Here is a 27,996-nt window from a genome sequence, read left to right on the forward strand (position 1 = left end):
TTCCTCATCTGTAAAATGGGGTAACGATAGTAATTCAACCTAGATGGAGTTTAACGTAACACCTAGTCCATAGTTTGTGCTCTTTAAGGGTTGCTAAAATAATCCTGCCGCTTCTCTCCCACAAAAGGCTCTCAGATTTCATCTTTTTTTTTTTTTAAAGATTTTATTTATTTATTTGACAGAGATAGAGACAGCCAGCGAGAGAGGGAACACAAGCAGGGGGAGTGGGAGAGGAAGAAGCAGGCTCATAGCAGAGGAGCCTGATGTGGGGCTCGATCCCATAACGCCGGGATCACGCCCTGAGCCGAAGGCAGACGCTTAACCGCTGTGCCACCCAGGCGCCCCTCTTCATCTTTTTTTTAAAAAATATTTTATTTATTTATTCGACAGAGATAGAGACAGCCAGCAAGAGAGGGAACACAAGCAGGGGGAGTGGGAGAGGAAGAAGCAGGCTCATAGCAGAGGAGCCTGATGTGGGGCTCGATCCCATAACGCCGGGATCACGCCCTGAGCCGAAGGCAGACGCTTAACCGCTGTGCCACCCAGGCGCCCCTGATTTCTTCATCTTTGGTGAAAACTGAGCTGCAGGTATGTGGCCGACACTGGACGGACAGCAGCGATCAAACTGGACACAAATCCTTGTCTTTATGGCTTGACATTTTGGCGGAGAGGCAAAAATACATGCCCACAAACAAAGAAATATGTTAGGGATAAGTACTATGAGGAAAAATAAAGGAGAGGAAGAGAGATGGGTCTGGGAAGGGATGGGGGCTCCCTGCCAAGGTGACATGTGAGCAGACACATGACTGAAGAGAGGGGAGCCATGGGGATAGATTGGGGGAAAAGATTCTTGGCAGAAGGAACAGCAAGTGCAAAGGTCCTGAGGTACAAATGTCCTTCCTTGGCCGGTTCCAAGAAGGCTAGGGAAGCCAATGCGCTAGTGCAGGGTGAGCAAGGGAGAGGGGGCAGGGGCAGAGGGGGAACAGGGGTCAGGTCACTCGGCTTTGTGGGCCACAGTGAGGGCTTTGCTTTACTCTCAGTGAGGCAAAAGCTAGTGAAGAAAATGCCTCATTTTCTTAACAAAAGAGTATAGGTCTCTTTTACTTCAGACCATAAGCTTCATGAAGTAAGAAAACAATCCAAATGACAAGGGAGACCAGCTAAACAATGTGTGTTTCCCTCACAGAAAGGAATACTTTGCCACTGTTTAAGGAATGAGGTCACTCTGTATGTACTGATGAGGGGGAGACTATTTAGGGGACAAAGTAGAGTGGGGGGGAAGCATCGTTACCCATAATACGTGCATGCGTGTGTAGAGCCATAAAGTAAAAAGTCTACACCACATCGACAGTGGCGACTCTGGTGAGTGGGTTTGAAGTAGAGAAGTTTCATTTTTTATCTTTGGAAAAAAAAATGTTTACAATTATGTCAGTGGAAAGACATTCTTTGGAGCTCCGACCCTACCAAGAATCCAAGCCCCCAGGTCTTAGACCATCTAAACTGGGAGGCGGGTGGAGGGCAGGGGATCCGGCCCTCACTCAGCCCAAGAGTCCTGGCCCCCAGCCCCTTCCTCCCTTAGATCCAGAAGTCCAGCCTTCCCGGCCCGGCGACCAGGTACCTACCCCTCCTTTCGCTGCTCGGGTCCAGCCTCTCATTCTGCGCCACGCGAGCGCCGCCCCAGGACGTCCCCTGTCAATCTCCGCGCTGGCCCCGCCCACCACCCTGCGCCGGGACTTCGTCTGGGTCGGCCCCGCCCCCTGCGCCCACGGCTCGCGCCACTGCGGTGCTGGCAATTCCAGTTGCCTGCGGGTCTGGCTCGGTCCTCATTCGGGGTCCTGCCACTTTTCAGCCCGCCTTTGGTGCTGTCCTCAAAATTGCCTGACTCTCATGGCAGGACAACGGGGCTCGCTATCCCGCTGCTCCTTTTATCCGACTCCAGGGACAACATCGTAACGTCTTCAGGAAGATTTTGGCGAGAACAGGCATAATTCGCTTCCCCAAGCCCCAAAGTTGGGTTTCCGACCCGGCGCGTGTGCTGGACGCCTCGGGGCGGAGCCTGGGCTGGCGCGTGTGGCGGGCACTGCGAGCGGCGCGCACTATAAAGCGGGACGCGCGGCCACTCGCGCACGCTTTCGAGAGAGTGAGCTCCCGGTGAGGTTTTTTGGGGGATTTTGACTCTGTTACGTTCGCGCGGGTGGGCGCTGGAATCTGGGTCGCTCCTGTCACGAGGTGCGGCGCGGCGGCCAGGTCGTCGCGTGGAAGGGGTCAGGGCCTCTGTGAGACCCCAGTGCGCACTCTGAGGCGAGCCTGGGGTTCTCTGCGGGGCGGGCACCCTTTGGAGAGGGCGCTCGGGGTGGGGTATACTCCTGCTGCCGGAGCGAATGAGGGCTTCCAGAGCTAGCGCGCCTTTGCTCCGCAGCCCGGCTGGCTGCGCCATCTCTGCTTCCCACGTCGCGGGGCTCCGCCATCTTGTCTATTTTTCTTGGGGGGTTGGGGGGGGGTGCGTGGAGAACGCGTGTGACACGGAGTTTTTCTTTCTGAGATTTTTCACTCCTGTGCTAGCTACATGTGTTTTTTTTAAAACGCTGTTCTAAAAGTCGCTGTTGTTTTTTCGATTGCACGTGGCTGGCATTTTGCACAACCCAGAACAAAGGTTATGGGGGGGGTAGAGGCAGGATCTCGGGGCTTTCTAAGGAATGAGGGGGAGTGGAGTCTCGAAATGAATTACTGGGTTGTTTCTGAGAACCACGTAGGTGTGGTTTTAGGAGAAAGCAAATGGGGCCTTTGTTTACCCTCAGGAATCATTCTGACACGGCCCCTCCAAATACGAGTTTTGTGTGCACTCCATGCATCAGTTCAGTGAAGCGATACTTGGGGGCTAATTGGTCCTTGGGGTCTTGGACATCCATCCGTTTCCTGATAGCTGAGGAGACCCAGCCCTGGGGCACCTGGCTGTGTTTTTCTATCTCCCCACCACGACCCAGCAAAAATCCTGTCTAGCTGTGTTTCTTCTCCCTTCTGGCAGCCACCTGGAAAACCGTTGAATTGATCCTAGCTATGGCCGTGTCACGAGTGAAAGGTTTTTTCTCCTCCATTCATCACTGGCGCGCCCTCTGTCGCTATTGTCCGATGTATTTCTCTTTCACTTTTTATTATTAAAATCCTCAAGCGTTGGGGGAGCTCGACAGAAGTTTAAGAGTGTAACATTTTGCTATGTTTGCTTTCTTCTTGCTTCGTGTTTTGAAGGCACGTTTTTAATTTCATCGAAAATCGTTAACACTTTATTGTATTTGTGGTTCCAAAGTCCTCCAAAATGTCTTCCTCAGCTGATGTCTTCCAAAATGGTTGCGGTAAAGGGTCTCTGGTCATTGCATATGCTGCTTATATCTTAAGGGTGTTTTTCCTAGAATAGTTCCCTCCTTTTATCTCCCAATAGGTTCTTCCAAGGGATGTGTATCCTTTCACTGTTTCCGGTTACCAGCAAGTATAGCCAATGCTGAAAATCTGTAAAACTGGGCAAGGGCTAATAGATGCTGGTGTTTCTCCATGTAGTAGGTTTGAGGACAGTCCCCTGTGGACCTGTGACACTGGGGAGGTGGGGTATTGTGGTGTCTCCATAGGGTGAGTTGGGGGCTTTCTTACCTTCCTAATGGGTTTTGTGTTTCCCAGTCTCTTAAGTGCAGTTAGTTTGGCCTCTGTTCTGAAGGTGAGTGGCCTTGGGATGTGGTTGCAGCGGGTACCAGGGCTCCCGTGATGTCCAGCACTGGGCTCCGATCACCCCTGAGGATGCAGTGCCCCCCAGGACCTTTGACACCTGGGGATCTGAGAAGCCCTGGTTTTGATGTCTCTGGACCCCCTCCCCCACAGACTGTTTCTTCCTCCGTCCTCAGCAAGTCTTTTCCTGTGTTACAGGTTCATCTTCAAGCTGAGGGACCACCCACTACAACCCCATATTGGTGAGAACCCTTGCTTCCATTCCCTGACCCACCCACTTTCTCTCCCTGCCCATCTAAAATACCTTCATTGGGGTGACATCACATCAGATATCTCTGGGACCTAATTTATGTGCCAGTGTTTGTGCTGGGGATTTACGTGCAAATCCCTGTTCATTTATAGCAGTGGACATGTAGCCAGAATGGGCCTAGGGTCCACATCCCAGCTCTGCTGTTCATGGGCTTGGAGAGCTAGTCAAGTGATTGCTTTCCTGAGCCTCAGAGTCTAAATCTGTAGGGTAGGCACAACACATTAGGAACATATGGGCCTGAATCCTCTGCTCATTTGGGGGTGGGGGGCAGCAGTGATATTCCCCATCTTCAAGGTAAGGGTTGAATTAGATGGAGAATACATGGATTGTGGAAGAAGAAGAAAAAACATGTATTTGGGTTTCAAGGAAAAGGACTAATCAAATCTAATTTTCAAAGTCAGAAGAAACAATCTGGCAGCATTTATCACTGTTCATACTGAGGGTTTTGTAGATTGAATACCTTGAGCCTTTAAACAAAGCTTAGCTTCCCAAGAATCCTATATAGATAAGCTGACACAGTTATTAAAGTTACCCTTGATTTACACAGTACCCATTGTTTAAAGGGACCATTTATCTGGACAATGTTGCACAAGTGTTTCAAAGAGCTAAATCATAAAATGGGCGTAGAGACCTGTTATCTGAAAAGAAGCAAGTGTTCTCTGCTCTAGGACGCTGGGAACAGAACTGCAAGTGTATTCTCTGGTGTCCTTGGGGGTTGCAGCTCTTGATGACAGGCACTTGAGGGAGGAGAAGCTACTTTCTGTGATGCGTGAGCTCAGATTTCACATCATGAGTATCTTTCTGAGGACCTGTGCTCTTCACCGAGGTGTCCCCTGCAGAGCTCTGAACATTCATTGCTGCTGAGAGGGAGTTTCTGGGAAAGTGGAGTAGGAAGTTTCCATTTGTTTGGCAAGGACAGGTGAGGGGAGACGAGCAGAACTGGAGGCTTTGGAAGATGCATGGGGGGATAACAGACCTGAGGTGCGGGCAGAGCAGACATGGGGGTGTTTTCAGCAGGATGCTCCTTGGAGCTGAGCAGAGAAAGGAGGAGAAACAGCCCCGGGGTTGGGGGCAGGAGGGTGCTCAGGTCAGTTGCTGCAGATCATACAAGTGACACGCAGGGGGTGTACAAGTGGTGGCAGGGGGAGTATGGGCCACACTGAGGGGTGGTCACGGGGAGCTGAGGTTGGGGGCGGGGGGAATATGTCATCAAAAGGCACCTGATGGGGGCTTGCTCCTTGGCACCCCAATGGCCAGGTGTTGATCATTTGTCCTACCTGGATGAGCGCTGTCATCCCCCTTAGGACTGGAGCAGGTGGCTCTGGGACCCGAGTGAGGAGGTGGACAAGCACACTGGGGGCCCCCATGATGCCCAGCACTGGGCTCTGACCTCCCCTGAGGACATGGTGCCCCCCCCAGGACCTTTGACACCCGGGGGGTCTGAGGGGCCCCCAGTCTGGGGAGGGGAGGGTTGGAGGGCCATGGTTGCCCTGTGCCCCGCTGACCTGCTCTTCTCCTCTCTGACCCCTTCCCGTCTGCAGGTGGTTCCCCAGGAGTCGAACAGCCCCACCATCCCTCTGTGCTTGGTAAGGACAGAAGAGGGTCTCTCTTATTGTTAATACCATGATAATAATTTGCCATAACAGATTTGTAGATGACAGTAATACTAGAAAAGCAAATGCTGAGCGTTCACTTAGAGCTGGGCCTAGTGGTAAGCGCTAGATTCACTTGCTCTTCACAGCATCCCTGTGAAGTGGGGGGGTGGCAAGGGGAGGTGCTTACGGGACAGGCTGCAGTGACGCTGACTGTCAGGGCTTTTGAAGGGGCTGTGCTTGTGACCCCCATGATGTCCAGCACTGGGCTCTGACCTCCCCTGAGGACGTAGTGCCCCCCGGGACCTTTGACACCCGGGGATCTGAGGGGTCCCACTCCGGGGAGGTGCTGGAGGGTGTGGCTCTTTTCCCACCTGATGGCCTCTGTCCTTTCCTGAAGCTCCTGGGGCAGCGCCTCTCCAGGCTTCCTCCCGGTCGCTGCAGGGGACAGCCGTGATCATGGCCGAGAGAGCACTGGCGCCCACCCAGATGGGGCGGGGGGACCGTTACTACACGTACACTGAGCTCCTGGCCATCTCGCGGCGCTTCAAGCAGAACCCCAACGAGCTCATGATCACCTGGATCCTGCGCGTGTATGACCAGGGGGGCCCGGCCCTGTCCCTGAACTCTGGAGAGCTGGCCCTGCTGGGCGACCTGACCGGCGATGCCATCTTCAACTACCGCTGTAAGACCCTGCGGGGCGGCTGCAAGACGCTGCTCACCTGGCTGCTGCTGGCCTGGCGCCAGCGCTGGGAGTCCTTCCTGCACTTCGAGGCCACCGAGCTGCCCTTCCGCCCCTGGACCACCATGGAGGAGGGCATCCAGCTGGTGCGTGAGCTGGGCATGCTGGACTGGATCTACCGCGAGCCCCCCTCGCCGCCCGCAGCAGAGCAGGGGCCTCGGCCCGCGCCCGAGGACGTGCCCTTCACGCAGGGCCTCCAGCGGCGCCTGCTGACGGCCGCCCCCTCTGAGCTGCGCCTCTCGCTCGTCAGCCTGCTGGTCAAGGGCATGACGGTGCTGGAGGCGGTGATGGAGATCCAGACCATCGCCGATGTGGGCCTGCTCTGGCGCCAGAGCCAGCCGGGCCGCGCCAAGCTCATGTTGGGGCCCAACCCAACGCGCAAGGACCTCCTGGGCTGGCTGCTGAGCCATGGCGTGCCCAAGGAGAGGGTGGACAAGCAGCCCACCAAGGTCCTCCTCGAGCTGTACATCAAAGAGGCCAAGCGTAGCCGCAGCCACCCTACCTACATGCTGGGGGAGGAGCAGCCCCCACCTCCCCCCTACTCAGACCAGGCCTGCGGGGAGGAGCCGCCTGTGCCCGTGCGGCACGACTAGGCCCCCCTGGGCACCGTCTTCTAGATGGTACTCAGTGGCGGAGGAGGCTAGATTCCAGGGGAGACACGAAGTCGGAGCCAGTGCTTCCGGAACCCCCCCCACCCCAGCGTAGACTGAGGGATGGCCCACCTGCCTGTCCTCCACCCTCCCTGGGGGCAGGCCGCCCCCATTACTGTTTGCTCCCTAGAAGAGAGGACTGTCCTTGTCCCTGCCCACCCCACAGGTGTTGCCAGGCAGAGTGGTGGAGGCAGGCAAGCTGGCTGGTACCCCCGGGTGCCTTGTTCCCCCAGGGCGCAACCTGTACTGTCTAGTCTGTTACATTTCAGCCCAACTGGCACAGTGGGCAGGCACCCACCCTTCGGCCACATGGGCCCCCAAAGCACTACAGGCCAAGTGGGGAAACCCCACAGGCCACAACATGAAAGCACCTTGAAGTTTGTACCCTTTTTCTTAAGGTATTTTTAAATGCAGTGTTTTTACCTAATAATTTAAGCATATGCAAAACTTTAGCTTTAGGGACGCTCCTTTCTCTTAGAATGGTTTTTCCCTTAAGACTATAATTTTTATTTTATTATTATTTTGCAATTCCTTTCCCTTTTAAAGTGGACTTCTGCTGTTTGCTCACCTGGAGAAGACCCAGCCAGTCCATCTGATCTCTTTAGGCGGATGTGTAACCTCTGGCCAGTGTCTGTCACGTCTGGATTAAAGGTGTTGGGGCCAAGAATCACAACTTTGTGAGGACTGACGACCACCTTGGCAGGCTGTACTAGGCACATGGGACTCATTAAACAGCGTGAGCATCGCTCTATGTGGACTGTGGTGTGTGGCCAGGGCTGTGGCATGGTCCTGGTGTGAATCCAGAACTCTCCTGGGGCAAGAGGGTAAGGATCATGCGCCGAGGCCCCAGGAAAACCCCCATCTCTCCTTGGGCCATCCCTGGGTGCTGAGAAGACTGGGCTCCTATTGGGACTCACAACAGGGTAGGGGAACCTGCTAGAACTTCAGGTCTGAATCTCTAAGCAAGAAGATGCTTCTCCCCACCCAGGAGTGCGTGAAGGCATTGAGGAGGCCCTGTGATCACTCCGTACCTCCAGGGGTGATGATGGACAGGGTCATGTGGAAGTTCTCAGAGCCCGGCCCCCTCCCAGGGATGGGGTGAAGGAGGGAGGTCTCAAGTTTCTCTAAGCTGTGTACACAGGGCTGCTGGCCCTGGCACTTAACACCCTCCAGGTGGAAGTTTGGGGTTCTGGTGGGTAGGAGTAGCTTCTGTCTATAAGCACCCCCCCATCTCTGATCACCTCCAACTACCCCATCTAATGGGCACCTGCACACCAGGCTCCCCACTGGTCATAGTTATGTGTCCCTACATACACCTGATGTAGGCATGACCACTGGTGCCGCGCAGCCTGGCATGTGGGAGGGTGGCACGTCCCTGGACTGAGCAGTTCAGTGCAGGACCACCATGAACAGAGCCTGCGGGTTTTATTAGCAGGTGTGCAGGGGCTTCGGTGTTGCCCTGGGCTATGCTTGTGATAGGAGCCCTAGCTGCAGTCTGACCAGCACAGCAGCCGCCAGCCATGTGTGACCAGAGTCCTTGAACTGCCGCCAGTGCAGCTGGGACCTGAATTTTCCACTTTATTTCATTTAAATAGCCACGTGGCAGCCAGTGGGTGCTGCAGCAGACCGCCCCCCCCCAACCGTGGCAGCCTGTGCTGTGCTCAGCAGCCCTGAGCAATGGCCCCAGCCCCACCTGCTCTGCCGGTTCCCAGGAGCTTAATGGCAAGGGTTGTGGGGTCTGATGACTGGGGAGTCTGGGCTCTGCCGAATGAGACGGGAGCACAGAGGCTGGTCGCTGGGGGCTTGCCTGTGGCTCTGGACCTGGCACTTGTGAGCACTTTCTCTCCATGGCCGGGCCTGACCCACCCCACCCGGAGGATGGAGAAAATTAAAGGTGATGCCAGGGTCCCCAGAGGCACAATGACTCCCAGGAGCCAGGGCTCAGCGGAGTGTGTGACCCATGGAGGGGCTCCGTGAGCAGGTGTGCACACCACGTGCTGTACCTACAAACCCGTGTTCCCCCGTGTACTGACCTACCGTGTACTCCCGCGTGTGCACAAGCCCATACACAGCACCTACACGCGGACCGACATGCACGTGTGTGCATGCAAATGTGCCCCGTGGACGCGTGCACATGTATGCAGACGGCCTGCGTGCCCCCATACAGAAGTGCAGAACACAAGCGTCTAGACACAGGAACCACACGGGTATACCTGCGTGCCACGTACGTGTCCACGAGCCGCCCTTCACACAGGAGCGCGTGCGCACAGCGCTGCCTGCAGCTTCCAGGCCAGGGAGCCCCCCGCCCCCATTTCCCGCAGGAACAGGCGCGCACAGTAAGTCACAAAAGCCACAGCAGAGGGTGAGCAGACATGTTGGGGTGCAACGCCAGCTGTGGGAGAGGGGTTGCCCGATTTCCCAGCTCACACGGGGCCCCCCCAGGCCCGCAGGCAGCTGGGTCTCCAGGCCAGCAGGCCCAGCCCCATGCTGAGCGCGGCCAGCACTGCCACAGCCCCAGCCAGCAGGGGCACCACAGTGGCTGTGGGGAGAACACGGGAGTGTGAGTCTTGGGACCTGGGCCCCCCCACACTCCCACCCCAACGCCAGTGGCCATCACCTGCTGGGGTGGCAGGCTCACGGGAGCCGTGGCAGGGGACCCCGTGAGCCGGAGGCCGGGCCGGGGCGGTGAGCTGGCGGAAGCGGCCTAGCGGGCAGGGGCCTGGGCACCCGGGGAGGCTGAGGGGCAGGGGCAGGCCGGTGGAGTCGTTGCGGTAGAAAAGGGAGATGGTGACATTCCTGGAGGAAGACAGGAGGTGGTGGCACCCGGGCCCCTCCTCGCCTCCCCTGCCACTGACCAAAATCTGGAGAGGAGTAGCTGAATGGAGACGCTGGGCCGCTGCCTCCTACCTGTCACCCTCCTCGAGCCATCCCGCACAAATCCCCCGCCGCCTGGGACCCCATCTTCTTTCCTTGAGACAGTTCTGTCCTGCCCATTCCCGGGTGCCACACCCTCCTTACCCTGCATCTTCGTCCGGGTCCCCTAGGCGCCTCCGGAATTCAAAGCCAAGGCAGGCAGCATACGGTGGGGTGTGCCCGTCATAGAGACCCAGGGCTCCCTGGAGGGCCAGCAGAGTGCTGTCGTGCTGCAGGCAGATCCCAGGGCTGAGACACGGCTCCTGCCTGTCCTGATGTCTCCTCTCTCCTGAACTCTAGACTTGGGCATCCAGCTTCCTCCCAGATGTCCCCCAGATCTCACAGAACCAACCCCCCCCCAAACCGGCTCACACTGGAGTCAGTCCCACCAGTTCCAGGGAATCATTTAATGAACATTGGTCAAACAGATGCAAAAATATGATTGGGCAGCTCAGTTAAACAACTTGTCCTTCCAGAAGAGCTAAATTCTCTTATAACACCATCACCTCCCTCCTTCCAGACTGTGTACCTCTAGTGATATGGTCTGAGAGTATGGTTTGGAGATAGGAGTTACCCAAGGCAGTGGGTAACAGTGGGTAACCGTGAAGTTCCATTGAGACCACCCCACCAGCTCTTCCTTGCCCACATTGCCATCTGCCATCCCCCTCATCCCTGTGCCCACGTGGCACTGCCTCCCTTCCCAAAGACTCACAGCTGAGTACATAACCATCTTGAGGGGCAGCCCCAGGCGCTGGACCCGAGAGAAGTTGCCAAGGATGGCATCCAGCAGGATCCCTGAGAGGGCAGGAACAGAGCGCTGAGAATCCCGCAGAGGAAGGCGCTTTGGCCTCCCGGCCTCCCAGCCTCCCAGCCCCACACCTTACCCCCTGTCAGCTGGGCCTTCTCGGCTGCCCGGGGTGGACCCACGTGGGCCCCAATATCCAAAGCTGAGATCTGGGCTAGGGTCCGTAGGACATTTGGGGAAGCCCAGGATGGAAGGGGAAGACCGTGGGCTTGCTGGAGAGAGGGAGAGAAGACAAAGTGACCGGGACATCCTGAGCTCCTCATGCTCCCCTCAGGCCCTCCCGGTGCCTGTGCTGTCCCCTTGAGCCGCAGTCCTCTCTCCCACCCCTCCTCCGAACCCCTCGTGGGCTGGGGCTGGGCAGGAAGTCATGGCCAATAGCAACCATGAATTGACATTAGTAATGACCATCACCCAACAGCCCAGGAGCCCTCACGCCTGGAGCCAGAGCTGTTTCAAACTTCAGACGTTTTGGAACCTAGAAGGGCCCGATGGTGGCAGTACCGTCTCCCTCAGCACACATCCAGCCCCCTTAACCACACACACTGCTATTCCCACGTGCGACTAGGATCATTGTCACGGGATGGGGTAAGCAAAGACTATCTCTCCGAAGAGCCTCACTCCGGTTCAGGTCAGCTCCTGCTGCTTGAGTGTCGGGTTTGGGAGCTTTTCCCACAGAACTAACAGAGGAGGAACCACAAACACGTAGCCTCAAGCCTTCCTGCAGGCCTTGCTGTGTGCCAGGCACGGTTCTAAGCACCTCTTGTGGATTAATCCGTTTTGATCTTCACAGAAACCCCAAGGGGTGTTGGTATGGGCGTTGCTATCCCCATGGGGGAGGTGGGCAAACTGAGGCACCAAGGGTTAAGTGACTTGCCTGAGGGAACACAGGTAGTGAGCAGCAAAGCTGGGATTTGAATCCAGGTGCCCTTAACCACCCAGCTGGAGGCGGGGGGGCTCACCTGGCACATCAGTGTGTCTAGAACCTTCCATGCCCGGCGGAGCGGCTCTCCGACCAACGACAGCCCCGTGTAGTTCTCCAGGCGAGTCAGGAAGTCCTGGATGCACCGGGGCTGGGTGAGTCTGACGGGCCTCCTCACCCCTCCCTGCCAAGCCCCGCCAAGCAGCCCCCACCTCAGGCCCCTCCAGCACCCCCCACCCCCGCTCACTGTCCAGCCCTCCAGCGCCGTCTGGTACTCCGCAGCCTCCGTGGCCTCTCTCAGCAGCTCATGGTATCGGGGACAGCTGCGCATGGGGAACCTCAGCAGCTGGGGGAAACTGAGGCTCAGGCCAGCGTGACTGGGACCCCACAGTCACAGCGCAGGGAGTTGGGGCTGTGGAGCCCTGGTCCAAACCTCTCTCTTCAAAATATGCGGTCCCTCCCAAATCTGGCCGCACAGCACAGGACGGCCGCTCACCCTGTGCAGCCAGCTCGGCAGCAGGGAAGGGCTCACGGCTCCAGCCGACACAGGCTGCCCAGGGCCGCTCAGCCGGAACTGCCTCTCCCAGCCACTGGCTCCCCCCACAGGGGTCTCGGTCTCTCTCCATCCCTCCCACCCCCTGCACCTGTCCAGCCCCCTGACCTTGTCCTCAGTGACGGGCACTGTGTGCACAGGGATGGGCCTCCAGGCAGCCTCTGAGCGCCCCGGGGCAGCCTCGGGGAACAGCCCTGCAAGGTTGGCCTGAGCGCTCTCCAGCGTGCGGTCAAAGTCAGTGCTGCGAACGTAGACCTGTGGTGGCGGGGAGAAGGCAGGCAAAGGGACCACTGCCGGGTCAGAGGTCGGCTGCAGCAGCAAACCAAAAGCTTCAGATTCAGTGCAGGGTCAGAGGTCAGGTGCTGGGCGTCAAAACCCAGGGTGAATTGGAGTGTCTGGTCTTTCATGTTGGAAGGTGGGATCAAGGGTCAGAGGTCAAGGTCAGGAGCAATGGGGTTGGAGGTCAGAAGTTGGGTGGACATGTGGGATTAAAGGGGTCAGTTGCATCAAAGAAAGAAAGAATTGCTGGTGGCTGGAAGTTGGAGTTCAAGGTCGGAAGGGGAGGTGGAAGGACACGGGACCAGAATCCAGTACATGTCTATCAGGGATCAGAGGTCAGAGATCAGGAGGAATGAGCCAAAACGGGAGATGTCAAAAGACAGAGGAGGACGTAGGAAAGACAATTCACATCTGATGAAGGGCAGAGATCAAAGGTTGAGCTCAGGAGGCAAATTGAACCAGTCAAGGTCAAAGTCAGAATCAGTCAAGTTTTGGAGTCAGAAATCAGAGGTCAGGAGGTCTGGTTAGAGTTGGTGGGCGTCAGAAAATAAAGTCAGAGTTGATGGAGCCCAGAGGTCAGAGGTGAAGCATGGGACTCCCGTGGAGATGGGGTCAGAGGTCAGCGTGAGTTAGTTGATGGTTTGGAGGTCAGAGAGCAGGTACAGGGTGCAGGTCAGGTTATTGGGGGTCAAAGGCCAGAGGTGGAGGCCCACAGTGAGGGTTGGAGTCAGAGGAGGTCAGAGGTGAGAGGTCAGGAGGCCAGGCGAGGGTCACGTCCATGGCAGTACCTCCTCCCGCCGGTACTCCGGGCTCAGAAAGTCCTCATAGCGGCCCCTCAGGAAGCGTCCCAGCTCCAGCTGCTGGCGGACCCCCTCCTGAGGGCAGAGGAAGCCTCAGCAGACCCCTCCCCCCCCGCCCCCTCCACAGCCGCACCCCCCGGCTTCTCACCCCAGTCAGCTGGCCCAGGCCTCTCGGCCACAGGGCGGTGGTTGCCTCCTTGTGTGGGTCGGTGGGGTAGGAGGCCAGCGGGGCCCGGTCGCCGTGGCGGAACACCTGGGGATGGGACCAGGTCAGGGCTGGCCTGGGAGAGGTGAGGGGCCAGGCCAGGGCAGGGGACACCTCACCACAGCCACGAACACCAGGGGTCCTTCCGCCAGGGCCCAGGGTGCCAGCAGCAGCAGGAGGAGCAGAAGTCCAGCGGGGAGGCCCCAAAAGCCTGGCCCTGCCATCTCCGCACAGCCCAGACGCTGAGCTCAGCCCACTGTCTGTGCCACAGCCCCACCTGCTCATTACCCCGCCTCAGCACCCCCCAAAAAGCAGGTCCCGGCATGCCTCCCCCCGGAGCCAAGGTGGCCTCCTGGGATCCGGCTTCCCCAGGGCCTTCCGCACGCAGCCTTGGATTAGCCAGACTTGCTTAATCTTTACTTTACCTCTGGCACAGGTTGATACGGTTCTCACCGTCCCCACTGTGCAGATGGGGAAACTGAGGTACCGTGGGTTCCGTCATATGCCTGAGGGGACACAGGCAGTGAGTGGCAAAGCTGGGATGCAAAAGGAGACAGCGAGGGGTGCCTGGGTGGCTCAGTTGTTAAGCATCTGCCTTCAGCTCAGGGCGTGATCCCAGGGTCCTGGGCTCCTCCGCTGGGAACCTGCTTCTTCCTCTCCCACTCCCCCTGCTTGTGTTCCCTTTCTTGCTGGCTGCCTCTCTCTCTCTGCCAAATAAATAAAATCTTAAAAAAAAAAAAAGACAGAGATACCCACCCCCAAGTAGCCCCACATTCTAGACACAGTCTCTGTTTTCTTCTCCCTCCCCACAACCCATGTCTCTGTTTTCCTATTCTCACCCCTTAAATGTTGGAGCTCTTCTTGGAGATGTCACCTTCTCCCAGCGCCTCCCACATCTGGCCCCAGCCAGCACGGCCCAGTGGTTGAACACCTGGACCCTGGATTTGGGTAGGCTGGGTTCAAACCCCTAACGTTACCGTTTACAAGCTGTGCAACTTTGGGCAAGTTACCGCACCTCTCTGTGCCTCCTCGTTCATCAAATCCGTAAAATGGGAACGAGGGCAATCTGTACCTCAGGGAGCTGCTTTGAGGATTAACGAGTTCAAAGGGCAGGGTGGCGCTTCTTCGGAACCTCAGCGGGGAACCGGGAACCCGCGGGCTTCCAGCAACTCAAACTGTTAGCCGTTCTGCGCATGTCCACGAGTGACCGCGAGAGGGCAACGGGCACGCACTGTGGGATTACAGAGCATTTAGCGAGGAGGCGAATTCGCAAAGATGGAACCCGTGGGTAATGACCTTCGACTGTCCTTGTTTCTTTAGCCTCTGTTTCTGGTAACCGGGAAGTTAGTTCTGAAGGCGTAATGGACAGAAAGAGTTGGCTGCCTAGAATGTTCGCGGGAAGGCTGGTGGAGTGCAAGTCACGGACCGTGACCGTGACCGGGAGGGGGGGCGGCGGCGGGAGTCTCTGGCGCTGTCCCTGTGCCTGTGGTCCACAGGTGGGGAAGCTGCCCCCGCCCCCACCCCCAGCACTGGTGACAAGACTCATGGAAACGCCCAGTCCAGCTCTAATGCTCTCAACCTGGTGTCTGGCCGACACTGCGGGAGGATATCTTGCCCGGGGCCACCTCCTGGCTTCCAGCCTCCTCCCTGCTCCAAGACACTAACACTCCGAGCTGATTCGGTGCCTCCCCTGTTCACAGCCTCCCATGGCTCCCCAGCGCCCTGGGGTGGGGTGGGGGGAAAAAACGCCTCAGTGTAGCGTTGGAGATCTGGATTCTCCAATTTCAAATGTCCCAATCCCAAGTGCGGGTACTGCATGTAACATTCTGCAAACAAGTCCCCCTCTCCCTCAAGCACCTGTCCCATGTCCCCTCTACCCAGAATGCCTTTCTCTCGTCACCACGGCCACCATTCTGGTCTCCTAGGCAACCCCTCTTAGGTTATAGTGGCTGTTCTGTCCTCTCTGGCTCAGAGTCCAGGAAAGGAAGAGGGAGGTCAAGCAAGCAAGCACTGAGCTCAAGGCCATGGCCATGAACTTTCAGGAAGTAAGGAGGGGTCTGGCAGGGGGAGGGAGGTCGGGAGAAAGGGGAGGGAGGGAGTGGACCCTGACCTCTGACTCCTCCCCCCCAGAATGTAACCCTGGCCATAGCTGTATTCACCATCCTGGCCTCCATCTACTTCTTCAACAAGGTGAGTGGGAAGAGGGTAGGGGTAGCAGGCTGCATCTCTGTCTCTTTGGCCCCATTTTATCCACTTAGGCTCTCCTCCTCTCCCATGCCTCTGTGTATCTCTGTGTCTTCCTCCCTTAGGCTCAGCAATGAGAAGACCCAGGACGCCTAATCCAAGAGCATTCTGCCCTGGATCATGATGCAGGCCTCTGAGACCAAATAAATGGACTGAATCAGCATATGCTCTTCCCTCCCGGCTGTGGCACAGACCCCCCCCCACCGCCCCCCCGCCGCTCTGTCTGAGGGACCCGGCTCTGAGCTGGAGGGAGGAGGGGCCAGAAGTCCAGTCTCCTGGGTCTGAGGGAGGAGGGGCTAGAGGCCTGGAGTCTCTGGTTTGAGACAGGGAGCCCAAAGTCTGAGTTGGGTTTTGAGGGTTGAGTAGGAGTCTTTCAGGAACAGTTAGAGAGGAAGAAGGACATTTGAACTCTGGGTGCAAAAGCACAGAGGGGAGGGGCGCCTGGGTGCCTCAGTTGGTTAAGCGTCTGCCTTCGGGCTCAGGTCATGATCCCAAGGTCCTGGGATGGAGAACCGCAAGGGCTTGCCTGCTCAAAGGGAAGTCTGCTTCTCCCTCTCCCCCTGCCCCTCCCCTCTGCTCGTGCTCTCTCTCTCTCTCAAACAAATAAAATCTTTAAAAATTAAAAAAGCACAGAGGGGAGACAGAGCAGGGCTGATTCACCTGGTATCAACACAGACTGCTGTGTACTTCAGATATAGTCCTTCTCTCTGAACCCTGGTTTTCTTCTCAAAGGTGAAAATCTTTGTCCAGGGGACCCAGGTGGCCACAGCCAGAAAAACTTGAGATCAAAGACACGAATGGAATTTGTCAGCCACAAAAAGACTGTAGTTATCATCTTCTTTGTTATATTCTATCAACACATCTTTCTCTTTTCTTAGAAAACTCCTATTCAACCTGCAGTACCCACTGTCAATGCCCTTTCCTCTGGAAGTGTCTAGACCTTCAGACAGACAGTCTATTACCTCACTAACCTCCTCCTCCCCACTCCCCGCCCTCATCCCCAGTAGATGGGATGCCCTGGGTGACACCCCAGCCTTTGGGTGAACTTCAGTCACCTTCTCATCTGACAAACCACTTCATTTCGACTCAACATCTGAAAAGGCAACTCCTGAGTAAGGTGCCCGAACATCCTGGGTTTCTCAGGGAAGGCCTAGCAAATTTTGATTAGGAGCGGATTTATAGCCTCACTATGATTTTGCCTCGCGGATTGCAGACGCTTTCGGCCAGTTGTTCCAACATCCTTGGTAACAGCGTCCTTTTGAATTCTCAAAAGCGTCCTGATTCAAGAGGCTAGTTTTACTGACGGGAGGTCCTGGTTGCAATACTATGAACAACCACACGGGGGCGGTGTTGGACCATTTTCCCAGCCAGAAGTGAGGCGGCCAGGCTCTGGGAGGGAACCCGGCTTCCGAAAACCAGAATTCGGAGACCTTCCTGCCCCTCCCAGGGTTTCTCTCTCTCCCTGGACCTTTGCCTTGTTTCCGGCCTCTCTCCTCCAGCTCTCACAGGTCCTCCCACAACCAGAGCTGACTCTGTCCCTGCTCGCAGCCTTCCCGTGGCCCCCAGGTCGTGTCCCCCGCCCCCCCAAGAGTCCCAGCCCCTCAGCCTGGCCTTGGAGGCTGTGTACGACCTGACCTCCTCTAGTCTTTTTCCTTTTCTTTTCCTTTTTTTCTGTCTCACCTACATCCTACGCACAGCTTCTCCCCCCCCCCCAATATATACTTAACCACGTATAACTCAGAGATAGTAAAAAAATGTTGCTCCCCAGGGTCTTTGCTTATACGTGCTGTGCTCCCTGCCTGGAGTGCCCTTTCCCACCTCCTTCTGTGACAGCTTCCTCTAGAAGCTTCCTAAAACCCTCCTGCTCGAGTTTGGCTGCCTGCTCTCCCCTCCCATCCTTCCTGGCTGTGACCAGAAGCTTGAGAGTGGAGTGCACAGAATAGGATCTGACCCCTAAGGGACCCCCAGCCTGGGTTTTGGCTGTTAATGCTTATAGAACAACCAAATATAGACAAAGAAGTCGGTCTTTGCACGTCCCCCTCCCCCGCCCCAGCATTTTCAACCACTTAGTGCTGGGGTTCTGGGTCCCCTGGGAGCTATTAAGGTTGCATTTCCACAACCGCAGGCACTTTGGAGGGATGGGGCTCAGCCCGAGGCCCCATAGGGATCCCTGGGGAGCTTTTGAAACTCCCAGAGCCCAACTCCACCCTGGACCACTTAAACCACAACGCCTGGGGATGGGGCCTGGACATCGATTGGATTTTAAAAGCTCCCCCGGAGATTCTATTGTGCAGCCAGGGTCAGAGCCATCTCTGTAATGTGTTTTCTGAAGACAAGAAGAGATGGATCCCTCCCACCCCTTGGAGCTTAGTGCATTCATTTCTGAGGCAGCTCCGTGGACACATCAAAAGACTCAGAACGTAGAGCAAAATGTAATCTTTAGTTTAGAAACATTGGGGAGTTTGAAAACCGAAGAAAGCAGACAAAGTAGTTTCGGCCTGGAGCAGGGGCACTGGAAGGGTGGGGGGAGGCGCATTGCCCAGGGCAGAAAGAGAAGGTGGGCCTGAATGATCACCAACACCCTGCTGAGCCAGAAAAGCCGGTGGCCCAGGGCTGCCCTGGTTCCACCTAGGGGACCAAGGCGTCCCAGGCTGCATCAGACTCTCCGGATTGAGCCCCCAGAGCCCCGGATCCCAGGAAGCGCTCAGTCCCGGGATAATCGGGACGGTCGGTCGCTCCAAATTCCTCCGCCATGTCCACAGTCCTGCCTTTCTGTGCAGGCCCACGACCCTCTCTCCGTGGCTTCTGTCTCCCTGTCCGTCTGTCTCCCCCGAGAGCGCTGTCCTTCAAGCTGAGGCTAGTGCTATTTCAGTCTTTGACTAGAGCTCTTCGTGTTCCTGTCTCTCACTGGGTCTTTGTCTCCGTATCTTTTTCTGTCTCCTCTTCCACTTGATCCCTCCTGGCAGCCTGACCTGCCTCTCACCTCCCCTCCCTGCCTTGGCTGCCATCTGCCACCCGCATCTATGCAGTCCCAACACCCCAACACATTTGCACCTGCACACATCCCTTCCCCCCCACCTCTTTTTCCATTTCATCCCATCTCTCAGGGTCTCTGCGTCCCCGCCCCCCCCAGGGTCTCTGTCCCTCTCTCAGGGTCTTCTGTGTCTCTCCCCTACCCCATCTCTCTCTCCCCCATCCCTGTCCCTCCCTCTGCATTTTTGTCCCTCTCTCTCCACCACTCTCTCTCTGCCTCTCTGTTCTCCTGTCCATCTCTTGCCGAATCTCCCGCCTCCTATTCTCCAGAGATGGAGGAGAGAGGACCTCTCCCACCTTCCACCCTCCCTCATACTGTCTCCAACCCCCAGGAAGTTCCCTTCAGGTCGTCCCAGGATGGCTGGACTCACCCATGTCCTTCGCAGACTCTCTCCCGGTGCAGAACTGGAGGGTCCAGCACAGCTGCAGCCTGAAGGCCTGGACCGGGAGTGTAACGCACGTGGTTGGAGCAGCCCTGACCGCCCCCTCCCCCACCCTGGGCGAGCTCCAACGAACGGTCTGAGCAGCACCCACACCTCCACCATGTCCAGCCTGGGCCCCCCCGGCCCACCCAGCCCCAGCAGCAGCAGAAGCAGCAGGTGGAAGGAGAACCAGCAGGAAAACAACATGCCCCCCACCCCCCGGGGCCCACGGCTCCCCCAGGAGCTGGGGCCTCCCTGTCAGTCTCACGAGCTGCAGCCTGGCTCTCACCAGGCGGTGAAAGGTGCTCAGCACCCCCAACGGCACCCCAAAGCCAGAACCAGCTGATTGAGTGCGGGCATCCCCGTTAGAAGGGCCAGCCCCCCAGATCGCTGGCCCCAAAGATGTCCACGCCGTATCCCCCAGGACCTGGGCATATGTTCCATTCCATGGCAAAGGGTAGTAAGGTCACAGGTGGAATTAAGGCTGTTTGTCAAAACGGGGAGAGGATCCCGAATTATCCAGGTGGGCCCACGTAGTCACTGGGCAGGAGGAGAAGGAGGCGGAAGAGCGAGGGGCCGAGAGACCGCTGCTGGCTTTGAAGATGGACGAAGGCCCACGAGCAACAAAACAGGGCAACCTCTAGAAGCTAGAGAAGGAAACGAAATGGACTCTCCTCCTGAGCCCAGTGACCCCCATTTAGGACCCCCAGAACTGCAGGATAAATTCATGTGGTTTTAAGCCCCTAAGTTTATAGGTATTGATTCCAGCAGCCATTAGAAACAAATACACCCAATTTATAGACCAGCAAATGGAGGTGCTCTGAAAGGCACACAGTTTGAAGGTCAATAAGTCTGTCTCTGGAAGGCAGGGGTAGGGAGTTGGGGGCAGGCAGCACGAAGAGGGGAGTCTGGACCCAAGATGGCTGCAGGAGAGGCCTGGGGGGGGGGGCCAGGCTGTGGGAAACAGGGNTTGGGAAACAGGGTGGGGGGTTAGTGTCGGTGTAAAGAGGAGGGAGTGGGAGCCATGCTCTGTCAGACCAGGGCGGGGGGTGAGACTAGGGAGGGTGTCCTGGATTAGAGCCCACTACTAGCCTCTCCCTCCCTTCACTGTTTTCTCCATCTCTATGGCCTGGGCCCCACTCAGGCCTTCTCCTCTCCCCCAGGACCCCCACGCCGACCTTCTCCTGGCCTCTCTCCATCCCCCAGGGGACTCCAGAGGGACTGCTCTACATTCAGTGTTGACTGTACCCCTCTCCTGCTCACACACCTCCCATGGCTCCCCAGTGCCCCTCAGTCTGGCTTTCCACCAGGGTCCATCAAAGCCCTCAACTCCATCTCTCAACACCCCCCCAACCCCTTACACCTAGTCCCTGCTCTGTCACAGCTGGACCCAACTTGGTAACTCACTGACTATATCCATCTCTGTGGCCAGCCTGCAGCCTCTTTGAGATCAGGGTCCTGGTCTGACTCCTCCGGGGTCCCAAGCATCACCCACCACGGGAGGGGGCATGTAGGAGGTCCCCATTTTCAAAGAAATGAATCATTAACACTGCGTAAGCCCAGGTCTGGGTCAGTGCAAGACCCAGAGGATGGGACAGCACATCGTTCATGACAGGCCGCGTCTCAGGAGCGAGGGACACAGAAGCGAATGAAACAGACAAAGCAATAAGGCTGTCACCTTGCCCCCCTCTTCATTTGATTCCACAGGGACAAGAATGGGAACCAGGACACCCATAGCACAGCTGGTCATATGTATGTATCGGGAAGGGTGTGGGGTCCGGACTCCCGCCACCGTGCTGAGTTTGAACCCAGACCCTGACATCCTGATCTTGTCTGGGACCCCGAGCAATTCAGTCTCTGCCCCAGCAGGGATGCGTGAGGATTAGGAAGCATTCGGTGCTCAGTCAACAGAAACAGAACCTAGATTTCGCAGCACCCGCGGAAGGAGGGCTTCAGGCGCGGGGAAGGGAAAGGTGTCAGATGTCAGGGGGTGAGGAGTCTCATGACAGCTATTTTCCGACATTTGATGACAGTCTGTCTGTCTCCCACGGCCGGGAACATCTCAAACCAGGCCAGATTGGGGGCGCCGCCTCCCCTCTCTCCTTGCGGAGAGAAACAGAGGTAGTGATTAAGAGCGAGTAATTGCTTCCCTCCTGTCTGGGAGGTAAATATCTTTCTGCTGGATCTTTCTGTTCAGGACTATCTTCCCTAGGCTGCGAGCTCCGGGAGGGCAGAGGCCCTGTTCTGGTCAGGGATCCCAGAGGATGGCAGAGATCTGTACCGTGGGCTCGGTCAATACTTGAGGGGACAGAGTATTGTGTGAGGAGGCTGTAGGCTCTGCAGGCTAGGGGATGTGGACCCCTCCCCTTGGGACATAAGCTCCTCCCCCAGAATGTCAGCCCCTCCCCCTAGTGTATCAGTCCCGCCCCCTGAGATGTCAGCCCCTCTTCCTGGAACATTGGCTCCTCTCCCAGGATGTCAGCCCCTCCCCCTGGGATGTTAGCTCCTACCGGAATGTCACCTCTTCCTCTGGTCTGTTGACCCCTCCCCGAGAATATCAATCCCTCCTCCTGGGATTTCAGTCCCTCCCCCTGGAATGTCAACTCCTCCCCCAAAATGTCAGCCCCTACCACTGGGGTGTCAGCTCCTCCCTTTGGATGTTAGCCCCTCCCCCTCCAATGTAAGCCCGGCTCCCTTGAATGACCCTGTCCAAAGTAGGGATCCTAGTGTCGTTCACCTCTCTCTAGAGCCTAGAACCACGCCGTTCAGACCACCGGTTCTCAATAATCATGACTGAATGGGTTAGTGGGGTCAGTCTTTTCAAGTCCTGAGTACCACTTACTCGCTGTGTGACCATTGGTAAGTGACTTTACCTCTCGGACCCTCCAGCTTCCTCATCTGTAGAATAGTAATAATCTAATACCACTCTGGTGGAGTCGAGATGCCGATTTTGGGTGTCCATATGTTTATAAAGCTCCGGACAGGACCTGGTGCATAGGACACCATCCGTGCCTGTGAACTGCCCTTATCTGATGAAGGAAGGTTCTCAAAGAAATGTTATTAAAGAGAGATTTTCAGTCCCTAAAATCCTCTCTCATGGAAGCTGCCCAAGGAAATGGTGATTCCTTCCCTTGGCCATGCCGTGCTCCCTCTGGGTCTCAAACCCACCTTACCAACCTTGCGGGGCTCTTCCCAACCAAAGACCACCACCGCCCTGAGGAGAATCCTCAAGCCAACTCCAACACCAGAGTCTCCTGAAAGACTACTTAACCGCATTCATCAGAAAATCAATACAAATTTAGGGGCGCCTGGGTGGCACAGTAGTTAAGCGTCTGCCTTCGGCTCAGGGCGTGATCCCGGCATTGTGGGATCGAGCCCCACGTCAGGCTCCTCTGCTGTGAGCCTGCTTCTTCCTCTCCCACTCCCCCTGCTTGTGTTCCCTCTTTCACTGGCTGTCTCTATCTCTGTCAAATAAATAAATAAAATCTTAAAAAAAAATACAAATTTAAAGCTTCATAGGGATCCCTCAGTTCTCCTTGGGGGGGGAGGGGAAGGTGGAAGACAGTGACATCATTGTCGCCCTGGTGAAGCATGCAAAATGCCCCACTGGGTGCCCCATGGCACCCTCTAGCAACGCAACATGTCACACGCCCTCTGGCCCTGCCAGTCCCCTAAGAAGAATAAAGAAAAGGAGAAAAACCTTTCTTTTTGTTTTTGCTTAAAGATTTTATTTTATTTTTTTAAAGATTTATTTCTTTATTTTGGACAGAGCACACACACGCACATGAGCCAGACTTGGGGGGTGGGGTACAGAGGAAGAGGGAGAGAGAAACTTTAGCAGACTCTATGCTGAGCTTGGAGCCCAATGCTGGGCTTGATTCCAGCATCCTGAGATCATGACCTCAGCCGAAATGGAGAGTTCTCCACTTAACTGACTGAGCCACCCAGGCGCCCCAAGATTTTTTTAAAGTGATCTCTGCATCCAACATGGAGCTTGAAATCACAACCCCGAGATCAAGAGTCACGTGCTCTACCCACTTTGAGGGGAGCCAGCCAGGCATCCCTCAAAGGGCTCAAAGAATAACAGTGGCAACCAAGAATTTTAAACCTAGCAAAGCTATCTTTCAAAAGTGAAGTTTATTCCTAGATAAACAAAAACAGAGAATTTGTTGCTAGCAGACCTGCCTTACAAGAAATACTAAAGGAAGTTCTTCAGGAGGAAGGCAAATTCCAGATAGTAAGGCAAATCCACAGGGAAAACTAGTTAAGGTAATGATGTCATTTTATTTTATTTTATTTTCTAAAGATTTTATTTTTAGCAATCTCTAAGCCCAGTGTGAGGCTCGAACTCCTGACCCTGAGATCCAGAGTCACACGCTCCATCAACTGAGCCAGCCAGGTGCCCTGATAATTATGTAATTTTAAAAGACGGACTTAATGCATAGTTTTTCTCCATTATTCTCTTAACTGATTTTAAAATCAATTGAATAAAATAATGTGCATATAATGTATCATTGGCCTGTAACATATAGAGATGTAATATATTTGCCAATATCAACACAAAGAAGGTGGTGGAGGAAAGCTAAGGAAATGACCATGGATGGATGGTAAAGTAGTAATAATTACTGTTGGGTTTGTAATATTCATATGTATGACAGTAACACCACAGAAAGAGAGAAAAGAGACTAGAGCTATGTAGGACTAGCAATTCTCTATCTCACTGGAATTAAGCTAGTATAAATAGGAACCTGATTCCGATCAATTAGAATGTATATGGTAAACCCCAAAACAACCCCCCAAAAAATTAACAGTGTCAAGAACTCTTACAACTCAATAACAGAAATATACAAATAACCCAATCTTTAAATGGGCAAGAGAGCTGAATAGACGTTTCCCAAAGGAGATACACAAATGACCAAAAGCCCATGAAAATATTGGCATCATTAGTCATCAGAGAAATGCAAATCAAAATCTCAAGGGGGTAGCACTTCGCATCCACGAGGATCGTTCAAATTAAAAAGCCAGATAACAGCAAGTTTTGGCAAGGATGAGGCGAAATTGGAATGCTCACACACTGCTAGTGGGAGCACAGAATGGCACAGCCACTGTGGGAAACAGGCGGGCACTTCAAAAAAGTCAAACACAGAGTTACCATGGGATCCAGCCATTCCCCCTCCTAGATAGATATCCAAGAGACATGAAAACATACAACCACACAAAAACTTGTACCTGAATATTTATAGCGGCATTAGAGGTGGAAACAGTCGCCATGTCCCCATCAACCGACGAATGATAAACAAGATGTAACATAACCATACAAGGAAATGGTATTCAGCCGTAGGAAGGACTGAGGTGATATTCTGCTCCACAGCCCGGATGGAACTGGAGACCCTCGCACTAAGGGAAAGGAGTCACAAAAGACCTCACGTTTATGTGATTCCATTCATCTGAGATATCCGTAACAGGAAAATCTGGGAGGTAGCAAGTAGATTCTTCGTTTCTTGGGACTGGGAGTGGATGGAGAGGTAAGAAGATAATTGCTAAAAGGTACAGGTTTGGTGTTTGTCTGTGATGGTTAAAATGCTCTGACATTGACTGTGGTCATGGCTGCTCGTATCTGAATGTACGAAGCACCATTGAATTGTCCACTTAAGTTTTATGAATTGTATGGTATGTGAATCTCAATAAAACCTTAAAATAGGGGCGCCTGGGTGGCTCAGTTGGTTAAGCGTCTGCCTTCGGTTCAGGTCATGATCCTGGGGTCCTGGGATTGAGTCCTACGTCAGGCTTCCTGCTCGGTGGGGAGCCTGCTTCTTCCTTTCCCCTGTTTGAGCTCTCCTGCTCTCTCTCTCAAATAAATAAATAAAATCTTAAAAAAAAAAACCTTTAAAGTAATCCAAGTACAACTGTATCACATCTACGACTTATTTGTGAAATATTAACATCTGTATAATGTTTAATCACTCAACCAAGAGCATAGAGTGTCTTCACTTTTATTCCCATCATCTTTGGGTGCTTTATTAGAATTGAAAGTCTTCTCCCCAGAATCTTAATTTTTTTTTATGTATGAGTTCCTAGATGATTTCTAGATATTTCAGAGGGATGGTGAATGGTATTTTAATTACATTTCATGTGTGTCTGTTGTTGGTGTAGAGAAATGAAATTGATTTTTGTAGGTTAATCTTGTTTTTTTTTTCCGACTTTTTAAAGATTTTCTATTTTTTAAAGTAATCTCTAAACCCAACATGGGGCTCAAACTCACAACTTGGAGATCAAGAGTCTTCCGCTCCACCGACTAAGCCCGTCAGGCACCCCTGTAGGTTAATCTTGTAACTCAGGACCTTGCTGATATCTCTTACTTGTTCCCACAGCTTTTTAAATAAACCATTAATCAGGATTTATACACAGTACTGCGTTAAGCAATAGCCATGATGAGGATATTCTAATGTCATTCTTGCTTTTGGAAGGAAGACATCCAAAATTCTTATGGTGTTTGCTGGAAGCTTTACAAAGTTAAGAAAATATCCTTTTCCCCCCTAGTTTACTATGTGTTTTAATTTTCAATCATAAATAGATATAAAACCTTATCAAGTTATTTCTCCACATTGATTGTAATCATTACATTTTCTTCCTTGGTCTGTTAGTGAATTACACTGAAAGAATTTTTTTAAAATTTTGAATGACCCTTGCTAATTAGTGATAAATCCTTTCTGATTGTGATGAATTATGATACAATGTTGGATTTAGCTGGCTATTATGCAATGTAGGATTTTTGCACCCACATTCACAAATGAAATGGACCTATGATTTTCTTTTCTTTTCTTTCTTTTTTTTTAAAGATTTTATTTATTTATTTATTTGACAGAGATAGAGACAGCAAGCGAGAGAGGGAACACAAGCAGGGGGAGTGGGAGAGAAAGAAGCAGGCTCATAGCAGAGGAGCCTGATGTGGGCCTCGATCCCATAACGCGGGGATCACGCCCTGAGCCGAAGGCAGACGCTCAACCGCTGTGCCACACAGGCGTCCCTGATTTTCTTTTCTTATACATGTTCCTTATCTGGTTTTGGAATCAGCATCGCATTAGCTTCCAAAAATGAACTAGACAGATTCTACATGATTTCAATTTTCCGGAATAATGTGTATAAGACAGAAATTAAGCATTTCTTGAATATTTGATATCAGTCGTCCAGAAGACCATCTGTGCCCCTGGAGTTTTTTTGAGAGAGAGAGAGAGAATGGTAATCTTTGACTATAACTTTGTATATTTCAGTACTTACTGGTTTACTCAAGTTCTTGATTTTTGGATAATTTTTGGCATTTTATATTTTTCTAGTAATTTAATCATTTCATCTACGTTTTTAAATGTTGGCCCATAGATGGTCATAGTACTATCTAATTATTTTTTAAAAAGTTTATTCATTTTTTTTTAAAGATTTTATTTATTTATGTGACAGAGATAGAGACAGCCAGCGAGAGAGGGAACACAAGCAGGGGGAGTGGGAGAGGAAGAAGCAGGCTCCCAGCGTAGGAGCCTGATGTGGTACTCGATCCCAGGACCCCTGGATCACGCCCTGGGCTGAAGGCAGACGCTTAACAACTGCGCTACCCAGGCGCCCCTCTCTCTTTTTTTCTTATTCGGTTTTGCCAAAAGTCAATCGATCTTAGTGACTTTTTCAAAAATCAAGATAACTTCTTGTTTTGTTAGACTTTTCTCCCCCTTCATTCCATTGATTTCTGCCCCCCCCCTTTTTTGTCACTTATTTTGCTCTTGTTTCCGTGGATTTGCTTTATTGCTTATTTTCCCACTGTTTGCATTAGATTGTTTGCTCATCGTAGAAAAAACTATCTGTTGGATCAAGTTTTATCAAATGCTTTTTCTCCACCTGTGGAGATGTCATCTGGTTTTCCTCCATTAACCCGTGAATGCGGAGCATGAATGAATTGATGAAATCAGGTGGTAATATTTTATTTAGGATTTTTTGATTCATGAGAGAAATAGGACTGTGGTTTTCCCTGTTTATGCTGTTCTTGACTATTTTTTCAGATTTTATTTTTTTTAAGTAATCTCTACGCCCAGTGTGGGACTCAGACCCACAACCCCGAGATCAAGAGTTGCATGCTCCACCAATTACACCAGCCGGGTGCCCCTGTCCTTGACTATTTTTTTCTTGTACTAACATTGTAGTAACCTCATAAAATGAGTTAAGGAGCGTTACTTCTTTTTCTAATTGCTGGGTGGATTTATACAAAGTTGTAATGATTTGTTCCATGAAATGTTATACGAAGCAACGGTTACTGAGACACGATGGTCTTGATGCAGCCTTAAATGAATGAATCAGCGTGCAGAACAGAGTCCCATAAAAGACCCACAAATACTAAAATACGATGGGACAGGGGCCACAGAGAATTGGGAAAAGATAACTATTTAACAAATGCTATTGAAATCATCGGTTATCCTTAGGGGGAAAAGCGAAATTGGATTTCTACGTCTCACCTCCCAAAGATCAACTTCAAGTGGATTGAAGACTTTCGTGTGGAAGGGAAAACTTTAAGAATGCAAGAGAATATCCTTCACCCCTGGGGGTACACGGGAAATCTCTGTGCCTTACTCTCAACCTTTTTAAAAAAACATTTTATTTATTTATTTGAGAGAGAGCAAGAGAGATCACAGAGGGGGAGGGAGAAGTAGACTCCCCGCTGAACACAAAGCTTGATCCCAGCACGCCTCACTGCCTGAGCCAGCCAGGTGCCCCCTTCCTCTCGACTTTGCTGTCAACTGAAAACTGCTCTTAAAAGAGAAAAAAAAAAAGGAAG

At 53.5% G+C, this 27,996-nt stretch overlaps 2 protein-coding genes, 1 long non-coding RNA gene and 3 other non-coding genes across 6 annotated transcripts; 5 read left to right on the plus strand and 1 right to left on the minus strand.

The window, feature by feature from the left end:
- The first annotated feature begins 2,043 nt into the window (after positions 1-2,043).
- LOC100477183 (Friend virus susceptibility protein 1) lies at positions 2,044-7,757 on the plus strand. Its single transcript, XM_011237885.3, has 4 exons — positions 2,044-2,151; positions 3,913-3,956; positions 5,566-5,610; positions 6,017-7,757. Exon 4 carries the CDS (start codon positions 6,076-6,078, stop codon positions 6,949-6,951), a length of 876 nt encoding a protein of 291 aa, XP_011236187.2. The 5' UTR covers positions 2,044-2,151; positions 3,913-3,956; positions 5,566-5,610; positions 6,017-6,075; the 3' UTR covers positions 6,952-7,757.
- On the plus strand, positions 3,743-3,833 carry LOC117795333. Its single transcript, XR_004619305.1, has one exon. It is a non-coding gene; the product is annotated as a small nucleolar RNA SNORD88 (small nucleolar RNA).
- LOC117795332 lies at positions 5,382-5,475 on the plus strand. The gene has a single exon (XR_004619304.1). It is a non-coding gene; the product is annotated as a small nucleolar RNA SNORD88 (small nucleolar RNA).
- On the plus strand, positions 5,860-5,950 carry LOC117795331. The gene has a single exon (XR_004619303.1). It is a non-coding gene; the product is annotated as a small nucleolar RNA SNORD88 (small nucleolar RNA).
- Positions 7,758-9,431: 1,674 nt separating the features above from the next.
- On the minus strand, positions 9,432-13,840 carry ACP4 (acid phosphatase 4). Its single transcript, XM_034639194.1, has 11 exons — positions 13,602-13,840; positions 13,426-13,530; positions 13,266-13,352; positions 12,307-12,453; positions 11,893-11,991; positions 11,686-11,781; positions 10,806-10,938; positions 10,634-10,716; positions 10,027-10,151; positions 9,626-9,804; positions 9,432-9,547 (listed from the first exon to the last, which is right to left on the minus strand). The coding sequence occupies exons 1-11, from the start codon at positions 13,704-13,706 to the stop codon at positions 9,432-9,434; spliced, it is 1,275 nt and encodes a 424-aa protein (XP_034495085.1). The 5' UTR covers positions 13,707-13,840.
- Positions 13,841-14,743: 903 nt separating this feature from the next.
- LOC109489399 lies at positions 14,744-15,889 on the plus strand. The gene is made up of 4 exons (XR_002142389.2): positions 14,744-14,770; positions 15,408-15,527; positions 15,613-15,672; positions 15,792-15,889. It is a non-coding gene; the product is annotated as an uncharacterized LOC109489399 (long non-coding RNA).
- Positions 15,890-27,996: the final 12,107 nt, after the last annotated feature.

This window comes from Ailuropoda melanoleuca, chromosome 12 (genome assembly GCF_002007445.2).
Source record: "Ailuropoda melanoleuca isolate Jingjing chromosome 12, ASM200744v2, whole genome shotgun sequence".
Taxonomy (NCBI): Eukaryota; Metazoa; Chordata; class Mammalia; order Carnivora; family Ursidae; genus Ailuropoda; species Ailuropoda melanoleuca.